This window comes from Vombatus ursinus, unplaced genomic scaffold (assembly GCF_900497805.2).
Source record: "Vombatus ursinus unplaced genomic scaffold, bare-nosed wombat genome assembly UNPS02004691.1, whole genome shotgun sequence".
Taxonomy (NCBI): domain Eukaryota; kingdom Metazoa; phylum Chordata; class Mammalia; order Diprotodontia; family Vombatidae; genus Vombatus; species Vombatus ursinus.
In genome coordinates, this window is record NW_020944469.1 from 272,545 (window position 1) to 293,551 (window position 21,007).

Consider the following 21,007-nt stretch of genomic DNA (forward strand, 5'->3'; position numbering starts at 1 on the left):
GATAGATAGATAGATAGATAGATAGATAGATAGATAGATAGATAGATCTCAAAGTCATCTGCCTAGAGATAGGAAACTGATGAGCTCACCAAGGAGAAAGTGGAAAGAGAGGAGAGGAGGGTTGAGGGCAGGGCCTTGGGGGACATCTATACTTAATAAGCAGGAAGAAGAGAAGGATCCAGCAAAGGAGACTGAGGAGTGAGGAGGAGTCAAACCAAGATGGAAGTCAGTTGAAGAGAGAGTATTTTGGTAGGAGGAGATGGTGGTAAACTGTGTCAAAAGCCTGGGAGAAGTAAAAAAGAAGGAGATTGGAGAAAGACCATGGCATTTAGCAGTTGAAAGATGTTTAACAACCTGTGAGAGAATACTCTCCCACACTGTTTGTGGAGAAGGTTTGCTTTAAGCTGAGCTGGGAAGGGTGGCTAGCATGTAGATGAGCAGAAGGGAGAAATGAACAAGACTCAGAGGCCAGTCAATCCAGGACATGCTAGGGGCCAAAGAGGAGACTACCCTGGATGAAGCAGAGGGAGTGATGGAAGACAAGGCCGCAGAACCAGATTGGAGGGGGAGGGGGGAAGAATCCTCAGTGCCAGGCCTGGGATTTGGGATTTGCGCCTATCTTAGTGGGGAGCCATGGAAGGTTGAATAGAAGCATCACATGATCAAAGTGGTCGTCCATTGGAGGAGAATCAAAGCTCATGTGGTGAGGCCTGTATGCTCAAGCCCACTGCTGCTGACATGAGGAGCTTGCTGCCGCCCATTCCACTTTGGGATGACTCAAAGCTTAGTCCCATGAGCCAAGAGAGAAGGAAACTCAACTCCAAGGTCTCTCTGTATGAAAGCCTGCTTGGCTCTGGGGCAGGACCCCTCCTCTTGGCACCCCAGGTTTGAACCTGGAGCCCAGCAGCTGCAGGCAGCATGAGTTTATGGAGAGCTGAGGGTGGGGTGGGGTGGGGTGGGGGAGTAGGGAGCAGAGAGCCAGAGGAGGCAAGTCTGAGGCCTTCTCCTCTCACTTACAGACCCCCAAAGCCCTTGCCCAACTCAGGAACACTCTATGCTCTGCCTTCCTGGACTCTTACCAGATCCTCCCACAAGGCAGGAATCGAGGGGGAAGTGTTCTCCTCTAGCCTAGAGGATATTTGTCCACAGGAGGATTTCACAGATCTAGAATCCTGACCAGCTCCTTCCACTGTGACTTGGGATGAATCACTTAGCCTCTGGCCTTCACTCTCCTCCTTTGAAAAAGGGGGTTGGCCTCTAAGCTGCTCTAAAGCTCTCAAAGATCTTCTGGTCCAACACTTCAGAGGAGGAAACTGAGGCCTGGAAAGGGAAAGCAACTTTGCCCAGGGTCACACAACTAGGAAGTGGCAGAGGCAGGATTCAAACCCAGGTCCTATGACTCCTGACTCTTGAGCTCTCCACTACACCCCACCCCACTACTTCTCCCAGGCTCAGTCCCAAGGATGACTCAAATACAAACTGAAAACTGAAGTCTTGGCCCCCCAGCCCATACCCATGGGCCCCAGAGGCCTATGGGTGTTTGTCGTTCGCCGCAGGCTGACTTCCTGCCCCAAGGTGCTCCCTCCCGAGGTTTCGAGGTACTCTCCCCCTCTACTATTTTCCGGCCACCTGGAGACGTCGCGGCTGGCTTCGTCAGATCCACTGGTCAGCGCCTGGGACTGGGGAGAGTGCGCGGGCGGGGGTTCTCCATCCCACCTCCACCACCCTTGTAATCTCTCCCTGTGGCCCACCAGACCTCTGGGGGCGGGGGGGGGGACACCTCTGGAAACAGTCTCTGCTTTCCCCCGGAAAACCCCCTCCCCCGGAGCTGGGCGCAGCTGTTTCGGATGGCTGCACTTGGTGCCTGACCACTTAATCCTATTAGCTGTTCTTTCAGGACTGTGTGCACCTTGTTACTAAGCCTGGGCCTTCGTTCGGACCGCGCTCTCCGGCCCCCAGCCCGCCCCCGCCCCCGTCTGCCTGCTCTCCCTCCCTCCTTCCTTCCCTTGCCTCGGTCCCTCTCCCTCCTCCTTCCACTCACTCTTCCTCCCCCTCTCCATTTTCTCTTTTTCTCCCTCCATCCCCTCCCATTTTTTTCCTTCTCTTCCCCTCCCCCTCCTCCATCTCTCTCTTCCTTTCCCTCTCCATTTTCTCTTTCTCCTTCCATCCCCTTTGATTCTCTCTTTTTTCCCCCTCTTTCCCCTCCCATTCTTTTTTCCTCTCTCTCCCTCTCCCTCCCTTTCCATCTCTATTTTCTTCCCTCTCTCCTTCCATCCTTCGTTCTCTGTCTCTCCCTCCCCCTCCCAGCCTGCCTCCCTTATCCTTGGCTTTTCTCCATTATTTCCTCCTGTGAGCCTGAGCACCAGGCCCCCACTTATGACAGGAATGCTTTTGAATACATTGATTCCTGAAACCCTGTAATTAATTTGGAGTGGTCCTTCCCAGCCTAGCAGGGAAGTGGAGGAGGGAGTCTTATCTCTCCCCTCCTGGATTCCTGGGTTCTTTTCAGAGTGTCTCCCCAGAAAGTTCAAAGGCATTGGCTTTGGCCTGGGGAAGAGAGAGAGAGAGAGAGAGAGAGAGAGAGAGAGAGAGAGAGAGAGAGTGAGGTCACTGGAGAGAAAAGACTTTTAGGGCCTCTCCCCAGGCCAGGGGCCTGAGGCAGGGCTGGTAGGACATAGTGAGTGTTCCCCAGAGCCTTAATCAGCCCTAAGGAGTGAGAGAAAGGGGTGCCTCTGGAATGCAGACATTGGGTTAGCTCCAGCCAGGGTCCCCCCTCTTCCCTGACAACCCTCAGACGACCTTGTTCCCGGGCCTAATGGGTCTCTTCTGAAGTACTTGGATGAAAGGGCTGGAGAGTGCGCATGTGTGTATATATTTATAGCTCATCCTCAAGACCTGAGGGGGGGGAGGGGAGAGGGAGAACTCCAGAGGGCAGAACACTCACTCTCTAGGAATGAGGCCCTCACTCAGGAATCAGTTGATGGGGGCGGGGGGGGGGGGGGGGGGGGGGGGGGGGCGGGGTTGGGGCTGCAAGTAACCAAAGATCATGGGATTTTGAACAAGAGGGAACCTTAAAGATCAGAATCTAGACTGCTCCTTTGATTTGACACTAAAGGAGATAGAGGAAATGAGGCGCAGAGAAGGGAAACCATTTCTTTGCTCTGGATCACAGTTATTAAGGAGCAGAGTTGGGATTCAAACCTGGCCTCTGACTCTAAATCCGATGACCTTTGCACTCGAACACGCAGGAGAATTTTTTTAAAGGTGCTTTTCTACCCAGTCAAACTTCCCATTGAAAATACATGTGTCATTTCAGAGCTGTCAAGAAAATCTTTGGAAATATGGATCCTTCAAAGGCTCCCCACCATTTATTGAAGTATCGTTTCTTATTCTTGGCATTCAAGGCCCTTCACTATCTGGTTCTGCTCCCCCTAGCTCTTACAGCTCCCTTTCATGTATTAAGGTTCCAGCTAAGTTGGGACTCTTTTCCATCTCCCATCCGGGTTGTCATTTTACTCACATAAGTCCCCAGTGGAACTCATCCTACCACCTGTCCACACCTGTTGAAGTTCTTCCTTCAAAACCCAACTCAGATGTCATCTCTTCCAAGAAGCCCTCTCTGACTCTTCCTCTCTAGCTAAAAGGAATCTTTCCCTCAGATTTCTCATACCTATGGATGCCCACCTTCATGCTTCTGAGAGGAAGGGTTGTAAAGTGGGGGCTTGGGAGTCAGTAGGGTTGGAGAAGATGATCAATAAGGCTCCTTCCAGCTGTAATACTCTAGGATTCTGTGGTTTCATGCTCCCTTGTCTCACTGTCCTTTGGGTCTGAGTTATTTGTGCCTTTCATACACCCAGCAAGCATAAGCACCTACTATGTGTCAGCAACTGTGCTAAGTGCTCAGAATGCCAATCCCAGGTTCCTTTCCTCAAGGAGTTTACATTGGATTAGTGGTGAAAAATATACACAGAAAAATAATTACAACATAGAAAAAGTAGGTACAAAGCATTCTTTGGGGTTGAGGGCGCTAGCAACCATCCTGTGGGGCGTCTTATTTGCAAATCTGCTCTCCTCTGAATTTGGAGTGAATTGTGGGAAACAATGAAAAAACACAGATCAGGGGACTGTTTTTCCCAGTGTCATGGATGAAGTTACTCTGATAATCATCGAATCGTAGATATAGACTGGAAAGGTCCATAGAGATCATTTAGTCCAACTCTCTCATTTTTACAGACAAGGAAATTAAGACCCTAAGAGAGGAAATGACTTACCTAAGACCACATGTTGAGAAAATATCAAAGATGAAACACAAATATAGTGAAGTTTACATTAAACCAAACAATCTGCCCATTCTTTCTCCCACCTGGTCTCTCCAATGGCCTACCATACTTACTGGCAAGATAGCCAGGCCAGGGCTAAGTGTACAAGGGATAGCCAGGGAGTGGAGCCAAAGAAATTGGCCCTCATGGGCCTCCAGCTTAAGGCTGGCCTCATTCTCACCGACAGCATGCACTAACCATTGGATAAATTAGCCTGAGCGTGATCCTGGGAAGGCCACCAGGAGGAACAGAGTTTTGAGGGACCAGGAAGTAATCCCGCTATTTCATTGTGTTTTGGTCATGCCTTAACCCAGCTCCTGCACTGGGCCTCCTTACAATTTAGAGGAGATCGATCCTGATCAGGTAACAGATACTAAGTAGTGTTTCTTGTTGTTGCTGCTGCTGCCGCTGCTGCTGCTACAAACTTGGAACACATTCAGAGGAAAGTGGGAAGATAATTATAGGGTTGGCAATTAACCGAAGAGGAAAAGTTAAAGGAGCTAAGATTATGTAGCCTGGAGAAGAGAGAACTGGTAACGGTCTGAGGATTTCAAGCTGGAGGGGGCCAACCCTCTCATTTTTATAGTTGCTTAATCTTTTCTGGCCTCAGTTTCTTCATTGATGAAATGAGGAGACTGAAAACGTAGATGATTTCTCAGGTTCCTTCCAGTTCCAAATCCCATGACCCCATGACTTTCCCACAATCTCGAAACCGATCGAGTGTTGGAACAAGAGTTGATAAGCGAGGTCTTCACATCCAAGGTCTTCATTATCCTTCCCAATTCGCCACTTCTCTTTCCCCTGAAGGACTGATGGGAAAAGTCTTGGATGGAATACCCTGGTGGTTTGGGTTCTCAGTCACTGGCAGCTGGAGCACCAGGACTCCAATCCCAGCCCTGCCTCTAAGTCACTATGTGGCCTTGGGTAGGCCTCTCTGGGCTTTTGGTCTCCTCCTCTGTAGGGAGGCGGGGGGGGGGGGGGGCGGGGTGGCACGGGGAGGCCTGGGTGATATGGAAGACATTCTCAGAATTGTAAATGATCAGCAGGCATTCAGCCAATCCACGGGGTCCTCATTGTCCTTGGTGTCTCTGTGCAGCATGGGTTGGAGCCCTGGCTATGGGAATGATCTTCTTGTGTTCCCCCATCGTGAGCATCTTCACCGACCGGATGGGCTGCAGAATCCCAGCGACAGCCGGGGCAGCTGTTGCCTTCATCGGCCTCCTCACCAGTTCCTTCACCAAGTAAGACCACGGTTACCCCAAGCCCAGTTCCCGTCCCTTCCCTCCCTGGAAGTCCTGACTCCCCAGGAGTCAGGATGGCTTTGGCGGAAGTTGGGGTGCCCATCTTCCCTGGCCTTGTTTCTCTCATGAACCCTGACCTTTATATAGCTCTCAAATAATCCATTTCTCTGGTGCTTAATTTAAGGCTTATTAAAAACTGGTCCTGTGAGGCAGCTAGTGCATGTATTATTATTATTCCCATTTTACAGATTAGAAAACTGAGGCTCAGAGAGGTTAAATCTAACCTCTAGTACTCTTTGCACCATCCAACACCATGCTAACACTCAAAACCCCTACTGAGGGCTAAGAAGAGAGAAAGAAAAGGAGGGTTCCTTTTCTGATGGAGAGAACAGGACACGTGGGACGAAAGGCTGACAGCCATTCTTGCGTCCAACCCAAGGTGGCACCTCCCCTTTCCTGCCATCGTGGACATTACCGAGAGTGCCCAAGCAGTCAGTTGGTGGGAGGCAGGGGACAGGAAGCAGACTTACAGGATCGTGGGGGTTTAGGGCCAGAAAGAGACCTTTCTCTAGTCTAAGGCTTCTTAACCTTCTTTATGTAATGGACCCTTTGGGTAGCTTAGTGATACCTATGGACTCCCTTCTCAGAGAGGGTTTCAAATGCATAAAATAAACTACCGTGGGTTACAAAGGAAAATGATTACATTGGAATGCAGTTATTTACATTTCTAGATTAAGGACTCCCTATTCTAGTCGAAATTCCTTATTTTGCACAAGAGAAAACTGAGGGCCTGCTCTGGCTAAGGTGACTTGTCCAGCCAGGCCAGAGCAAGGCTGGAATTCAAACTTCAGAGCCATGATTCTCTCCGCTGGGCCACACTGCCTCCTCTAGGATGTCATTCCAGGTCATCACGAAGCTCTTATGAGATAGAGAGCCAGGAGAACCATTCCTAGAGGAAAAGGAGGCTCACAACGGAGCAGGCCGGGATCACAAAGGCAGGAAGTAACGGAGCCCCCACTGGAACCTAGTTTCTCTGCCTCTGATCCAGTTCTCAAGGGCAGGTCAGCTCTGGGAAGAGGTGACTTTACCTCAAGGCCCTTGTTTTCCTGGCTCCCCCTCAGGTATCTTGAATTGCCACCTACAGGCCTGGATGACGGGAGTACAGGTAGAGCCAGATGTTTTCGGCAGGAGAGAGGAAGGGATGGCAATATTTAGCAGTGCGCCCTGCTGGGATCAGGCCACAGAACCCATCTGCCCCACTCCCACAGAAGCACCAAATCCATGCTGAATAAGAAGTCTGTCTACCACACACCAGACAAGGAGGGAGGCCTTTCCACTGTTCAATAGCTCTCATTGGCTGGAAGTTTTTCCTTAGAACCAGCCTCTGGGACCTCTACCCACTGGTCCCAAACAAAATGATGAAATCTGATTTCTTCCTTTTTATGGCAACCCTTCACCATCCTGGTTTGTCCTTCCCCTGTAGGAGCAATGACTCACCCCCACCCCAAGCAGTCTGGATCAGCCCCCCATTAGATAGGGGTACCTCCTAACTCACAAAGCCCTCCCTCTCCAGCTGGTATGAACGAGAGAGAAGTCAAGTCAACAGGTCTTTCCTCCAGGTGGGGAAAGAGGGGTTGTGGGGGGATTCCTTGTGTGATCCATCACCCTCCATTGATCTGGGCAGATGTGAGAGTCATCCTGCCTGGAGATGGAGGGAATGGTGGCAGTGATACAAGAGAAAGGTGGGCAGAGCTGAATACCCAAGGACCATTGGAAGAGGTCAAAGGGTAATAGGTATCATAGCCAGAAGGGACCAAGGAGATCACATAATCCAAACCTCAAAGTTTTCAGAGGAGAAAATTGAGGCCCAGATTGGGGAGGGGACTTGTCTAAGGTCACACAGGTAGGAAGCAACAGGCAAGATTTGAACTCAGCTCTCTAGACTCCAAATCCAGTGTTTTTGCCATTCTCCCATACTGTCTTTCATCTCTCCATCCTGACCAATCTCTTTCCAGAATGGCACTTGGCATTGGAACTTGTAGCCTCAAGAATAGTCATTGCTTCTTTTAAAAAAAAATTTTATTTTATGGTCCTGGGTCCTCTAAGGGTGAGCCAACTTTCTTTGTGAGTCTAACATTTCCGGCCACCCACCCGAGCTCCCACCCAACATGCCAGCAAAACGAGGATTCAGCCAGCAAAAAGGGTTTGGCACCATCCCGTCAGATTGGGACAGAAAAAAAAGGGAAAAACCCCTGGGGTGCCTGCTCTGGGCATGGGGTGGCAGGACCCTTGAAGCATCCGGCCTCATATGCCCGTCAGGGAATGCCATGCCTGGGGCATCGGCAGGATGGAGGAGGGGCCTCAGCCCCTCCACTGCTCAGCACTGAGCTGTTTTGTAAGACTGAGCAAAGTGTAAACAAATTAGGCACATAAGGATCCCATTTCCTTTCAGTCACATGGGTTCAATAATGGGGGTGGGGCACAGTGGCAGGGACTGTTTGCTGCCCCCAGCAAGAACTTGGAATTGGAGGTGTCTTGCCACTGAGCCCCTGTGACTTGGCTTTTCCTGTGAACATATGCATCATCAGAGCCAGAAATCATGGGGTGCCAGAGCTGGTTGGGCCCTCAGAGGCCATGTAATACAACTCCCTCACTTTATGGGCATTCAATAGCACAGTGGGATTTGAACCCCAGTCCTCTGCGTCCAAATCCAGCGTTCTTTCCATTACACCAATGGCCAGGTTATTTGGCTTCTCTTCCCGTGGAAAAGCAGTTTCAGCTGCTGGCAGGAGGCCCAAGTCCATCCTTCCTGCTGCATCACTCAGGATTTTGAGTCATTTCAGATGGCAAGGAAGTGGGATGAATGGTGGAGGGGGCTGTGAACGGTTCTTTGGGCCAGGGGCAGGTCTGGGTGAACTTGGGGGCTCTTCTCATCCAGGTTGGCCAACGGTGACCAGGAAGGCATCTTGTCTCTCAGTACTGGGGATGCTGGTGGGTATGTTCTGACTAGGTCACTGCTCAGGGGCCCTAAGCTTTTCCTCGGTGGACTCACAGAGCAAACTGAGCCCCAGAATTCTGGCCTTTGAACTGGATAACTTGGCAAACAGCCAAGTGGCATGCCCACTCTGGCAGTATCCATAGGGCCCAGTGGTATTTGGCTTTATCTCATTCTCACACTTCGCCTGCATCAACGGTCTTGTCCTGGGAATGCTTGGAGATGGAGTGCCATGGTGAGGGTTGCCATGGAAACACTAGTAGCTAGTTCCTCTTCCCTCTTTGCAGCACTGGCCCTGAGGTCCTTTCAACTTCACTGCTTGGGGGTGGAGGCTGAATTTCCAACAGTGGACAGATGAGAAGGGTTGCTCAATCTTCCTTAGATGGCCTAAAAAAACTCAGACAAGTTCTCATGGGGCCGGGCTAGGCCTATCTGGAAGCAAAAAGATGACCAGGCTGTAGTGGGAAGGACACTGGCTTTGGGAATTGAAGAGGGCTTTGAGTTATGTTGGCTTAAGCTTCCCCCAAGTCACTGGGAAGGGAATGGCTTCTGCTAACCAGATCCCAGACGGCCTGGACACAAGAGGCCTCCAGTTGGCCTGATGCTCACCAATGACCCCAACTCTGTGACAGACAGCACACTGTAGTGGCTGGAGCACTAGACCTGGAGTAAGGAAGACCTCCCTGGATTCAAATCCCACCTCAAACATCAGCTGCAGGATTTTGGGCTAGTCATTTATACCTCACCGGTCCTCAGTTTCCTTATCTGTAAAATGGGGCTGAACTCAATGACCTCTTCTGCCTGTACGTCTATGATCCCTGTTCTTCAATTCTTGGCAGTTAGAAGATGTCTCACCCATCCTGCCTCCAATAATGACTATCTTTCCAGCTACCCTCAGGACTAACCCTTTGTCCTTCCCCAGGGTGATATTTTTCCAAGCTTGTTGAAACTATGACCTTGCCTGCTCAGTGTATGATCTCGTTTTGAAGGAGGTGACATAGCTAGGTAGTAGCAGAGTTGAGATTCCAATCAAGGTCTCTGGCCCTGAAACTGAAGGCTGTCCCCCACTACCATCGGGCCCTCCTTGCCTTTCTGTGTTAAGCATGAGAGTGGGAGCAGAATGGGGGGCAGCCAGTGGCCCCCTTGGATTCTGGGTGGGGAAAAAGAGGAAAACGGAGGGAGGAAGGGACAGAGGGCAGAAAGGGAGGAGTGAAGGAAGCCAGCCTATTGCCCCAGAGCTAGAGAACCCTGAGATGCCTATGGCGGCCCATCTCTTTCCTCCCCAGCTCCCTGGAGGCTCGCTTCTTCACCTACGGCATCCTGTTTGGCTGTGGGAGTTCCTTTGCTTTCCAGCCTTCTCTGGTCATCCTGGGCCACTACTTCCAGCGGCGCCTGGGCCTGGCCAATGGGGTGGTAGCTGCTGCCAGCAGCCTCTTCTCCATGTCCTTCCCTTTCCTGATGAAGATGCTGGGGGAAAAGATCAAGCTGGCACACACCTTCCGGGTGCTCAGCATCTTCATGCTAATCCTCATGTTCCTCTCACTGACCTACCGGCCCCTCTTGCCTACCACTCACAACTCCCGGGCCAAGCTGGGCCGGAGCCTCTGCCAGCAGTGCATGGGCCACTTGACCAACTACTGCAACATGAGGGTCTTCTATCACAGGACCTATCGCATCTGGGCATTTGGCATCGCCACCGCCGCTCTGGGCTATTTCATCCCCTACGTGCATTTGGTGAGCCGTTCCCCTCTGTCTCAGCCAGCACGCAGGCTGGCAGAGCGAGAGCGCTGTCCTAGGTTGGGCCAAAGGGAAGGGGTCAGGGTGGGAGGGGGGACAGATGGAGATTTGGGGAAGGACATGATCGCGCTGGCTGCTGGGATTTCGAAGGCTAGCAAGGAGAAGGGGGAGACGTGTCCTACTGGGCCAGAGAGGGCAGAGTACTGTAAGATCAGCTGCCTTTGGAAGTTGTGAGGTCCTTTACTTCACGAGCTATCTGCAGGGGGAGGCTAGACGCATTCCAGGGCACTTCTACTCAGGTCCAAGTTGACCCAGATGGCATCTGAGATTGCTACCAGTTCTGAGATTTATAAGAGCCAGGGCTGAGACTGGAGGGTCCCAGGGGAAAAGAGTGGAGGAGACTGGAAGGAATGCCCATTCTAGAGTATCCCCACCTTCAGCACTGCTCCTGGCTCCCTTCTCCTGTTCCACCCAAGGGCCAACTCCCCCAAGCGCACCCCAAAAAACCAGAGGTGGGGGGTAGGGTGGAAGGGGGGGGCTGACCGAATGGACTCCCATTTCAGAAGTTTTCCTGTAATAAGGGCATTTCCCCTAAAGAATCCATGAGCCCGGGGAACTTGGTGCCAGGCCATAAGTATGCCAGGAATGAGGATGCTGTCCCTGGAAAGCTAGGTGGGAGACATGCCAGTCAGTTCACCATGGCTTCATCTGGTTTCTTTCTTCCTCTCGGGGCTGGGGGCTGGGGTGTGCATTTCAGATGAAGTACGTGGACAAGCAGTTCACCGGGGAGAAGAGGATCGAGGACACCTGGGTCCTCTTGGTGTGTATCGGGGCCACCTCAGGCATTGGACGCTTGGTGTCTGGCCGGATCAGTGACTCCATTCCTGGCCTAAAGAAGATCTACCTACAGGTGCCCAGTTGACCTTGCCCAGCAAGGAGGAATTGGGGCAGGCTGGGAGGAACAGGGGTGGGGAGGGAAGGAGAGTCCACTTTGAGGACCCCCCCCCACTCCGTGGGCGCTCAGTGGAGATTCCCACACACTCCAAGGAGAGGCAGTGCTGCTCAGCAGTTAGAGCTCCCCCCTCAGCCAAACTGCAGAAGGTTCTGGCCTCTGCTGCTGATTCACTGTGGAATCTTGGGCAGTGGAGACAATGATTGCTATCTCTCCCTACGTCCCAGGGAGAGTGTAAAAATGAAATAAGCCTCTTTGAGCTCTTCCAACGAAAGTTATTGTTAATAATTACTATTATCAGCCTTCCCATCTGGGAGGCTAAAGGCACAAGGATCAGAGTTGCCTTGACTCCTCAGTGATCAGGGAACCTAGGTTGGAGGCAGGAGGACCTAAGTTCAAATCCCAGCTCAGACACTTTCTACCCACATGACTGTGGGGCAAGTCACATTCCCCCAAAGAGCTTCAGTTTCTTCATTTGTAAAATGAGAATAAAATCCCTGTAGTACTTACCTAACAGGATTTGGAGGAGGTTCAAATAATAAAATGTATGTGAAATTTTGTAAATCTCAAAGTGTTAGATAAATGTCAAACAAAATTGTTATTATTAGAATGGAAAATTTCAGGGCTGGGCTGGGGGTGCTCCTTAGAAGATGGAATGTCAGAGGTGAGAGGATCCCTTGAACAGAGAATTTAAGAACTGGAAAAGATTTTAGTATTGGGAAGGTCAGGCTGAACAGGGAATGTCAGAGCTGGGAGGGGCCTTAGAACGTGGAAAGTCAGGGCTAGGAGGACCGTTGGACATGGAATGTTGGAGATTGAACCTTAGAATGGCAGAGAGGAGCCTTAAAACATGGAGTATCTGGGCTAACAGGGGCCTCAGAAGAGAGAACATTGAATGTCAGTGCTGACGGGACCCCCTTGCGCCTGTCGGGCCAGACTCAGGAGTCTAGCCAATTTCCAATCATTCCTTTCCATCAATCAACTGTGTTTTCCCATTGGCCCTCAGTCCTGAGTTCTTGATTATGTATTGATGTCCTTCCCATCCCCAGAGTTTGGCTCTCTGAGTGTAGATGCCAGAGTCCCAGGCCTCCAGCCCTCTCTCCTGGTAACTTGCTTGGTCAGAGCAGTCTGGCATCAGTGTCCCTGGGAGCTATTTGCTCTGAACCCAAATCAGGGTTGTTGAGGGGTCTCCAGAAAAAGATTTGGTTCCCCAGTCTCCCTGGGAGACCTGAATGGAAAGTAAGGGCTGAGATATCCTTGGGCTGGAGGAATGGAGAGGGACTTATGGGGAACCCAGCCACTTACCTGGGGAGGTAGTAGCCCCTCCTTGCAGCTTAGCACCTGCTCCCCAGAGGCATCCCTTCCTACTGGGCTCCCAAGACTTGCCTAACACCACCCCCTAGAAGAGAACATGCTGGAATAGAAAGAGCCCTTGCGTTCTGAGGCAACAGACGGAAGTTCACTCTGCTTCTATTTCTCTGTGTGACCCTGGGTGAGTCACTTCCCCTCTCTGGGCTTCAGTTTCCTTCTCTGTAAAATGGAACTCAAAAATCTTCTTATGGGCTGTTCGGAGAAACAACCGAGAGAATGGATATAAAATATTACATAAATGGAAGCTTGCCTGGACTTACCTTGGAGAAATAGTCCCTCATAACAAGAGAGCTCCCTGTGAGGTCACATCTATCGCAGAATACAATGGAATCCAACTGAGTCTCTTCAGATTCTCATAACATCCCCCCAGAGGATGGCAAGACAATGATTGCTGTCAACATCATCATCATTGTTATTATACTATTAACTCCCACCCCCATTGTGCTAGAAAGGAAATCGAATTACAAAGAGGAAAGTGCCTTGCCCAATATATTAATAAATAACTCCTTTTTACAAAACTTTAAAGCACTTCCATCACATGACCCCAGATGCCAGTTCAAGTATTACTGTCCCCGTTTTATGATGAGTATTAATTGTGATATTGACATGATTGCTAGAATTAGATGATACGATTAGAATATAATATTATTATGTTGTAATAATAATATTAGAGAGGCAGTGTACCGTAGAAACTAGTGGTTCCTCCCTCCTTGGAGCCAGGAGGCAGAGCTCCGGCCCTGCCCCTGGCTGATCCTACCCCTAGGGTCCAAGCATATCATAGATCCCAGATCACTTAGCCTCTCCTTCACAGGCATCCAAAGGGATTCTTCACCTTTTTTGTGTCCTGGACCCCTTTGGCAGTCTGGGGAGGCCTATGGACCCCTTCTCAGAATGATGTTTTTAAATGGGGAAAATAAAATCTATAAGGTTATAAAAGAAACCAAATATAGTAAAATAGTTATTAATTTGTTTTAAGTTCACGGACCTCAAATTAAGAACCTTTGAGTCTAAGACTATCATTCGAAAAATAGTTGCAAAACTGCATTGGTAGAGGGACTCTTCATACCAGAAGTTCCTTTCAAGTGATGAAATCCTAGGTACAGCCCCGCCCCCCTCCAAATAAAACAAAACAACCAAACAATTCCTGTGGTGCCTCCAGGTTTGCAAATGTTTGCCAAAGTTTGCCTCACAGCAATCGTGGGAGATAGGGTATTCAAGGAGCAATATTCTCATTTTACATATAAGGAAACTGAGGCCCAGAGAAGAACAGGTACTTGCCAGTGGTCACACAGTCAGTGGGTGACAGAGCCACAGTCTCCGAATCTGGTGGGCTTCCCATGAGATCAGGCTGGCTTGATATGCCCGTCCCAGCTGCCAGCACCTGCCTGATCCTTGCCCCAAGTGAGGCCTGACTGAGGGAGGCCCCAGTCCTGTGCAGCAGGTGGAGGATGGGAAGTGCTCAGCTCCTTGGCCTTGGGGGGACTCCCACTGGGGATGCCCAGCCTGGGGCCAGCCCTGGACCACACGTGCCCTGCCTGGGAGGATCCTCAGGGTCGGCTGGAGCTGAGGTCTCAGTCTGTTCCAAGAGGGATGTTTCATCTCAGAACCTTGGCAAGGCCTCCCGGAGGATGTTAAGAGGCAGCCAAACACAATAGGCCAGTAATTACACTCTTTAAAGTCAGTTAATGAGGCCTTTTGTGTTATATAATGATATTAACTCTTAATTGACCTAATGGGCTTGGCTGATAGGCATGTCTGTTCTTTTCTCACCTGGTGGGTTGCCTGAATCCTCGCTGGGAGGTAGGGCTGCCTGGGTTCCCTTCCTAGCACTTGGGCAGAGTTTGGGGCCTTGAGAAGTGGGGAGCCCCCAGGGGATGAGGCAATTATCTTCCTGGAGATCCTTGCCTCCCATTTCCATCCTCTGGGGCACCCAGTTGAGCCCCGGTGCTTAGCACTGTGCCTGGCACGGAGGAAGCACTTTTAATAAATGCTTGTTGACTGACCTATACCTGTGTGCCCCAAAGCAAGTCACTGTGCTGCTCAGAAAAGCCACGCCCGCACTCATCCCAGGCTTAAAGAAATAATCTTAGGGGCAGCTAGGTGGTGCAGTTTAGTGGATAGAACACCAGCCCTTAGGAGGACCTGAGTTTAAATTCGGCCTCACTTACCAGCTGTGTGACCCAGAGCAAGTCACTTAACCCTAGTGTCTCCAAAATAAATAAATAAATAAGAAATAAGAAATAATCTTAGCCAGCACTGAAAAGCACAATACTTTAACCTCAGTTTCTCTGCTATCCAGGCTGACCCAAAGACCTGGGATGAGAATGGTTTTGATTCTCCCTTAAGACACCATCGTGTGGCAGCCCTCATGGGGCAGCACTCTGGGGAGCCTCCCTCCCAAGGGCAGACTTGCCAGGAATGACAACCACACCCACCATGGGCCCTTATTAAGAGGGAGAAGCCTCTCACTGCTGGAAGGAACCTCAGAGTTTATTCAGTCTACCTGCCAGCAGCTACCCAAGTCTTCTCTCGTAATAATAGTAATAATAAAAATAATAATAATAATAATAATAATAATAATAGCACTTTAAAGTTGGCTCATTTATTCTCCCACGAACCCTGGGAGGTAGGTGCTATTATCATTCCCATTTTATAGATGAGTAAACTGACACAGCCAGAGGTTAAGTAACTTGCTCAGGATCCCATAGGTAGTGTCTGAGGCTTGATTTGAATTCTGGTCTTCCTCACTCCAGGTCTGGGGCTCTACTCACTGCACCACCTTGCCTCTAAAGCCTTCCTCAAAAGCAGATAATAGAATGACAAATCCTTGAGGGCAAAGGTTGTTTCATATTTTGTCTTTGTTTTCCAGTCTAATAGGATGCCTGGCACAGGGTAGGTCTTGGTAAAATGCTTGAATTGAAAGCATTGGAAATTGAAAGCCTGCACTTGAGTACCTCCAGGGACAGAGAGCTCACTCCTTTGTAAAAGGCACCTCATTCCAGTCTGGGGCACCTGTAGTATCAGGAGGTTGTTCATCTATATTAAGTTAGAATCTTCCTGTCATAGGATCATTGACTTAGATCTGGAAGCAAACTTAGAAACCATTGAATCCATCTCCCTTGCTTTACAAATAAGGAAACCGAGGCACAGAGAGGTTAAGTAAGTCACCCAGGGTCACACAGCTAGGGAGTGTCTGAGGTGGGATTTGAATGCAAATCTTCCTTGACTCTAAGGCCCTCCCTCTCCCCTACACGATTAGGCCTCATAACTAGAACTCACTGCTTCCATCTCTGCCCTTGGGGCCCCAGAAGAACAAACTTCTTTTGCTATTCCACAGACCTTCAGATACCTACTTCATCTGCCTTGGGCCCCCAAGTTCTCCTTTTGCCAGGTTACACATCTGCAGCTAACACAAGCAACCCTATGGCATGGAGGCCATCGCTCTTCCTGGCATGGTTGCCTTCCTCTAGACATGCATGCTGTAGCATGCCCATGAATATGGTGCCCAGAATGGACCGCAATATAGTACATGTGACCTGACCTGAGCAAGGGCAATCCACTCCTCACTCTGGCTCTGGCTCTGGCTCTGGCTCTCTCTCTCTTCTCTGTCTCATCTCTCTATCTCTCTAAATCTCTCACTCACTCACTCTCTCTCACTCTTTCTCTTTTTCTCTCCCTCTCTCTCTGTCTCTCTATCTCTGTCTCTGTCTCTCTGTCTTTCTCTTCTCTTTCTCTGTATCTGTCTCTGTGTCTGTCTCTGGATCTCTGTTTCTTCTCTGTCTCTCTCTGTCTCTCTCTATTCTCCATCTCTCTCTGTCTGTCTCTTATCTGTCTCTCTCTGTGTGCCTGTCTCTGTCTCTCTCACTCTTTCTCTTTTTCTGTCTGTCTCTGTCTCTCTCTTTCTCTCTCTCTCTCTCTCTCTCTCTCTCTCTCTCTCTCTCTCTCTCTCTCTCTTCTCTGTCTCTCTCTATGTCTTTCTCTGTCTTTGTTTTTCTCTCTTATCTGTCTCTCTCTGTGCCCGTCTCTCTCCTCTCTGTTTCTGTCTCTGTCTCTCTCTGTGTCTCTGTCTTTGTGTATCCTTCTCTGTCTGGCTCTCTGTCTCTCTGCCTTTTCTGTCTCTGTGTCTGTCTCTCCATGTCTGTCTGTCTCTGTGTCTCTCTCCATCATGCTTCATTATGTTCATACAACCTAAGAGAGAGTCCATGGTTTTTTTCAGCTGCATCTCTTTTGACTCACATTGTGCTAACAGTCAGTCCCCTAAAGCCCTCTGAGTATTTTCCACACAAATTATTGTCTAGCCATGGCCACCGTCATCTTAGATTTTGCTCTGAGGACATTCTGTTCAGCCCGAGAGAAACGTCAGACTGACCAGCTTTCCTTGCTTCGTATCATGGCCCCAGCCTCCTTGGAGTGAAGTGGAATTCCCTGCAGGTCTCTGTGGTTACCAACTTCCATAGGAAGCTCCTATGAAACCCTCAACCAAAGCCAGGAGGAGAGTGTCCCGCCCAACCACCCAAGATAGACCCAGAGGTGCCAGGCTCTGGCAAAATGCCTGCTGGGCCACACATGCTTATGCCAAATTTCCTTGGGTTTGTTTCCTGCAAAAGCAGCAAAGGCACAAAAATGGTAGAGGGCCCCCTGGTACCTTATTTATCCTGTTCTTGAAGCCAGGAGAATCAGCCCACATCTCCTGGGAAAGTGCATGTCCTGATGCAATGCTGACTAGAGCCTAGATGTGCTAACACGCCTTGAAAAACAGCTCTCCCCTCCCCCGTCCCGATATCTTTCAGCCCACAGGACATACATGCCTTTTCCAGAGGAACCCTTATGATCAAATGAGATATTTGTAAAGCAATTAACACGGTGCCTGGCAAATACTAGGTGCTTAATAAATGTTTATTTCCTCCTTCTGTCTCCTCATTTATCATTCAGAGGCTATACTCGTAGACCCATAGACTGGGAGGGACCTTAGAACCCAGTAGAAAGTCAGGGCCAGGGGGACTTTAGGACTCAGAGGATGGCAGAGTGAGGAAGGTCTTGGAGGTCTCTAATTATTTGTCAGGGACTAAATCTGGCCCTTAGCTACCTGTGCTGCCTGACCCGCTTCCTTCCTTCTTTCTCCAGGTCATCGCCTTTATGCTCCTGGGCCTCATGTGCATGATGATCCCTCTGTGCAAGGGATTTGGCGGCCTCATCGTCGTCTGCCTCTTCCTTGGCCTGTGTGACGGCTTCTTCACCACCATCATGGCTCCCGTTGCCTTTGAACTCGTTGGGCCCATGCAGGCATCTCAGGCCATTGGCTACCTACTAGGCATGATGGCACTGCCCATGACTGCCGGGCCCCCCATAGCAGGTGAGGCTGCCCACCCAGAGAGGGTGCTTGTGCCCATCTGAGCACCTCTGCCTAAGGCCTGTTGGCATTTCTTAATGCACTATATGATCTTAGCCATGCTGGCACATGCTGGGGGAAGCCCTTAGTGATTCTGCCATCTCAAACTAAACCATATTAGAATTCTAAGAAGCCAGGTAGCAGGGCACATCCAAAGACTGTTTAGCCAAAGTCCTCTTCCAATACCTCAGCCTAGCCCAAGGGTGACCCTGGGATCTCCCAGGCTGTGCCAGGAGAGTCCAAGGACCATCCACTCCTCTCCAGCCGAGGAGGCTTCCAGCCTCGGCCCAGACTGTAGGTGATGCGTGGCAGAGTCGGTCCGGTGAAGTACCAGGGACCGCGTGTTTGGGATTCATTCCAGCTCCTTCAGTCCTCTCAGGCAGGGACGCCTTGGGACCTGCACTGGCAGATGGAGCCAGGGAGCCCTCACCCACATGAACTCCCCTCTTCTTGAGGGACTGAATATAGTTAGATTGAACTACTGGGGAGCCAGGGTGGAGAGCAAATCTGGTTATTCGATTCAAATGACTGAATAGCAGAAGGGGTTGGGGTTGGGGGGAGAAAGGAGGAACCTGGTTGTATTTACTAATTACCCAATAGACAGAGAGGCAGCCAGAGAGGAAACATGGTTAGGTAGGCTTAAATAGCCCGCCTCTGATGCCAGCTCCTGCCAGGCTAGAATGACTGCCCAGCCACGAACTGCCGACCCAGCAGAACCATACCCAGTGATTTTGGCACTTGGGGCAAGCAGCAGAAACCACAGCCTCAATTCCAGGGTGGGGGAGGTAGAGGAAGAGATTCTGGAGCAGAAAGCGGGGGGCTGCCGATCCGGCCACTGAGGGCGTTGTCGAGGACAGAGCGAAGTAGGGTGAGGTGGGTCTGGGCAAGCGATTCAACAGGGGCATGGTGGCAGTTTGTGGTGAGGAGGGAGGAAGCTTATCTCTAGCAGCTTCCTGTTTCAACTCTTCTTTCTAACTACGTGCTAAGTTAAGCTGTTTCTATACTGCTGAATGATTGAAAGTGCCACCATCGCAGTCTCTCTAAATATTGACACCCTAGTGCAAGGTTCTGTTCATCCCACCCTAGGCGCATCTCCGTTGGCAGTATTTTTGGCCATATTGACCAAGGTGTAGATGGGTTAGGACATGCATGGGTAGAGGGTATGCCCACCCAGATGAAATCACAGAGCCTTTAGATACTGCAATATCTTCTGAGGCTCTTTCTAGGCCTCAGGTGTGTGGGGAGAAAGGAGGAGGGAATGCAACTAAGTGGCATCACAAGTCTGCTATCCACTGATCTCATTCTGGGTGTGTGGCCATGTACACAGCTAATCTAGAGAGATGTGGGGCAGCCACAGCGTCTGGGTTATTGAGGCACACTGGTGACCTCCTGGTACTTTGGACAGGGCTTGTGAATTAGCCTTAGCAGGGGCAGGCCATGAGCCAGGGCTAATACAGGCGATCTCTCGAGTGATGTTAGGAAAAGGGGTGTATCTGTGTCTCACAATCTCCCTAGGACCATCCCTAGTATCCAAAGGGGCCTTGCTGTTGCCCTAGAATGAGTAGCATGGAAAATCCTGCAGTGGAAAACATCCTGGCAGGGGTAAAAAAAACAGGACACCTTCTTAAAATCCCCCAGCAGGGTGTCAGATATCAGGGCCTGAATCGACCCTAGGGGCTATCTTGTCCAAGCTTCTCACCGTACTCAGACATAGAAGCAGGGCCCTTTCCAAGGATCTTAGGACATAGCGTGTCCAAACTAGGAGGGCCCTTATGATCCAGGTGGGTAGAGGTGGCAGGGATGTGGTCATTGAGGCCAACATCCCTGTTTTAGAGGAAGAGCCTGGAGTCCAGAGAGGGAAAAGGATTTTCCCAAGGAAAGGTCCCAGTCAAGACTTGAATGCAGACTAACTACCAAGTCCCAAAATAGACTGTCTGAGCTGGGAGGGATCTTAGAACAGAGAGCAGAGATTGTCACAGCCAGGAAGGATGCTATCACATCGACATAGTATGGGGTAGCGGACAGAGCTCTAGACTTGGAGAGCCTAAGTCTTCCTAGCTCGTTTTACTCCCTCCACCATTACCCCCGAGAGCCTTCGCTTTAAAAGGGGGCCCAGGGTTAATACAGATGGTCTCTTGAATGGTATCAGGAAAGGGGGTAGGCCCCGACAGGCGACCAGAAGCCATGATCAAGTTTCTTCTTTGCCACAGGCTCTGCTGAAGCTATCCTATCTCATCTGGCCCTACTAGGCCATTGCCTCTCTCCTAAGGAAGGAAGGAGATGAGCACTTATTAAGTGCCTGCTATGTGCCAGCCACTGCACTAAACGCTTTCCAAATAGTATCTCAGATGATGCTCACAACAACCCTAGAATGGGATGCTGATTTCATCCCCATTTTACAGTTGAGAAAACTAAGGCAGTTAAGTGATTTGCCCAGGGCTGCATAGCTAGGAAGTGCAGGCAATCAGAGTTGAACCCCAGTCTAGTTCCAAGAGTCGAGGAAGGGAAGATCAGCTCTTTATGCCCTGGAAGCCCAAGGCCACAGCCTCAGCCTATCGCAATCAATTCCATCGCAAACTGGAGCTGGGCACCAACACCCAGTCTCTCTCTAGGAAAGAGCTTCCCCCTTTTCGGTTCCTTTTTGTCTGGAGTGATTGACGTGAGCTTTTCTAGGCAGTTCCCAGATTGCCCAGTTCTGTCCCCACTCTGGGTCTCACATTCCTCATTTTCAGACACAAGAGAAAAATTGAGTGACCTGCCCAGGGTCACATAGCCTGTAAGTGCCTGCGGTGGGATTTGAACCTAGCTCTTCCTGACAAGTCCAGTTCCCTAAACGTTATACTACACTGCCCCTAAGACCCTTTCTAGCTCTGACAATCTATGCTCTGAGTTCTGAAGTTGCGCTCAGTTCTGACATTCCTTGTTTTAAGCCCCTCCCAGCTCTGCCATTCCCTGTTCCAGGATCCCTCCCAGCTCTGCCATTCCCTGGTCCAGGATCCCTCC

The 21,007-nt window shown here is 50.3% G+C and overlaps 1 protein-coding gene across 1 annotated transcript in view; it reads left to right on the forward strand.

The window, feature by feature from the left end:
- Window positions 1-21,007, forward strand: part of SLC16A2 (solute carrier family 16 member 2) — a 103,734-nt gene that overhangs the window by 79,728 nt on the left and 2,999 nt on the right. Inside the window, exons 2-5 of the mRNA XM_027839508.1 lie at window positions 5,416-5,560; window positions 9,842-10,289; window positions 11,050-11,202; window positions 17,740-17,968. Of these exons, the coding sequence (XP_027695309.1) occupies window positions 5,416-5,560; window positions 9,842-10,289; window positions 11,050-11,202; window positions 17,740-17,968 (975 nt within the window). The remainder of the gene's footprint in view (window positions 1-5,415; window positions 5,561-9,841; window positions 10,290-11,049; window positions 11,203-17,739; window positions 17,969-21,007) is intronic.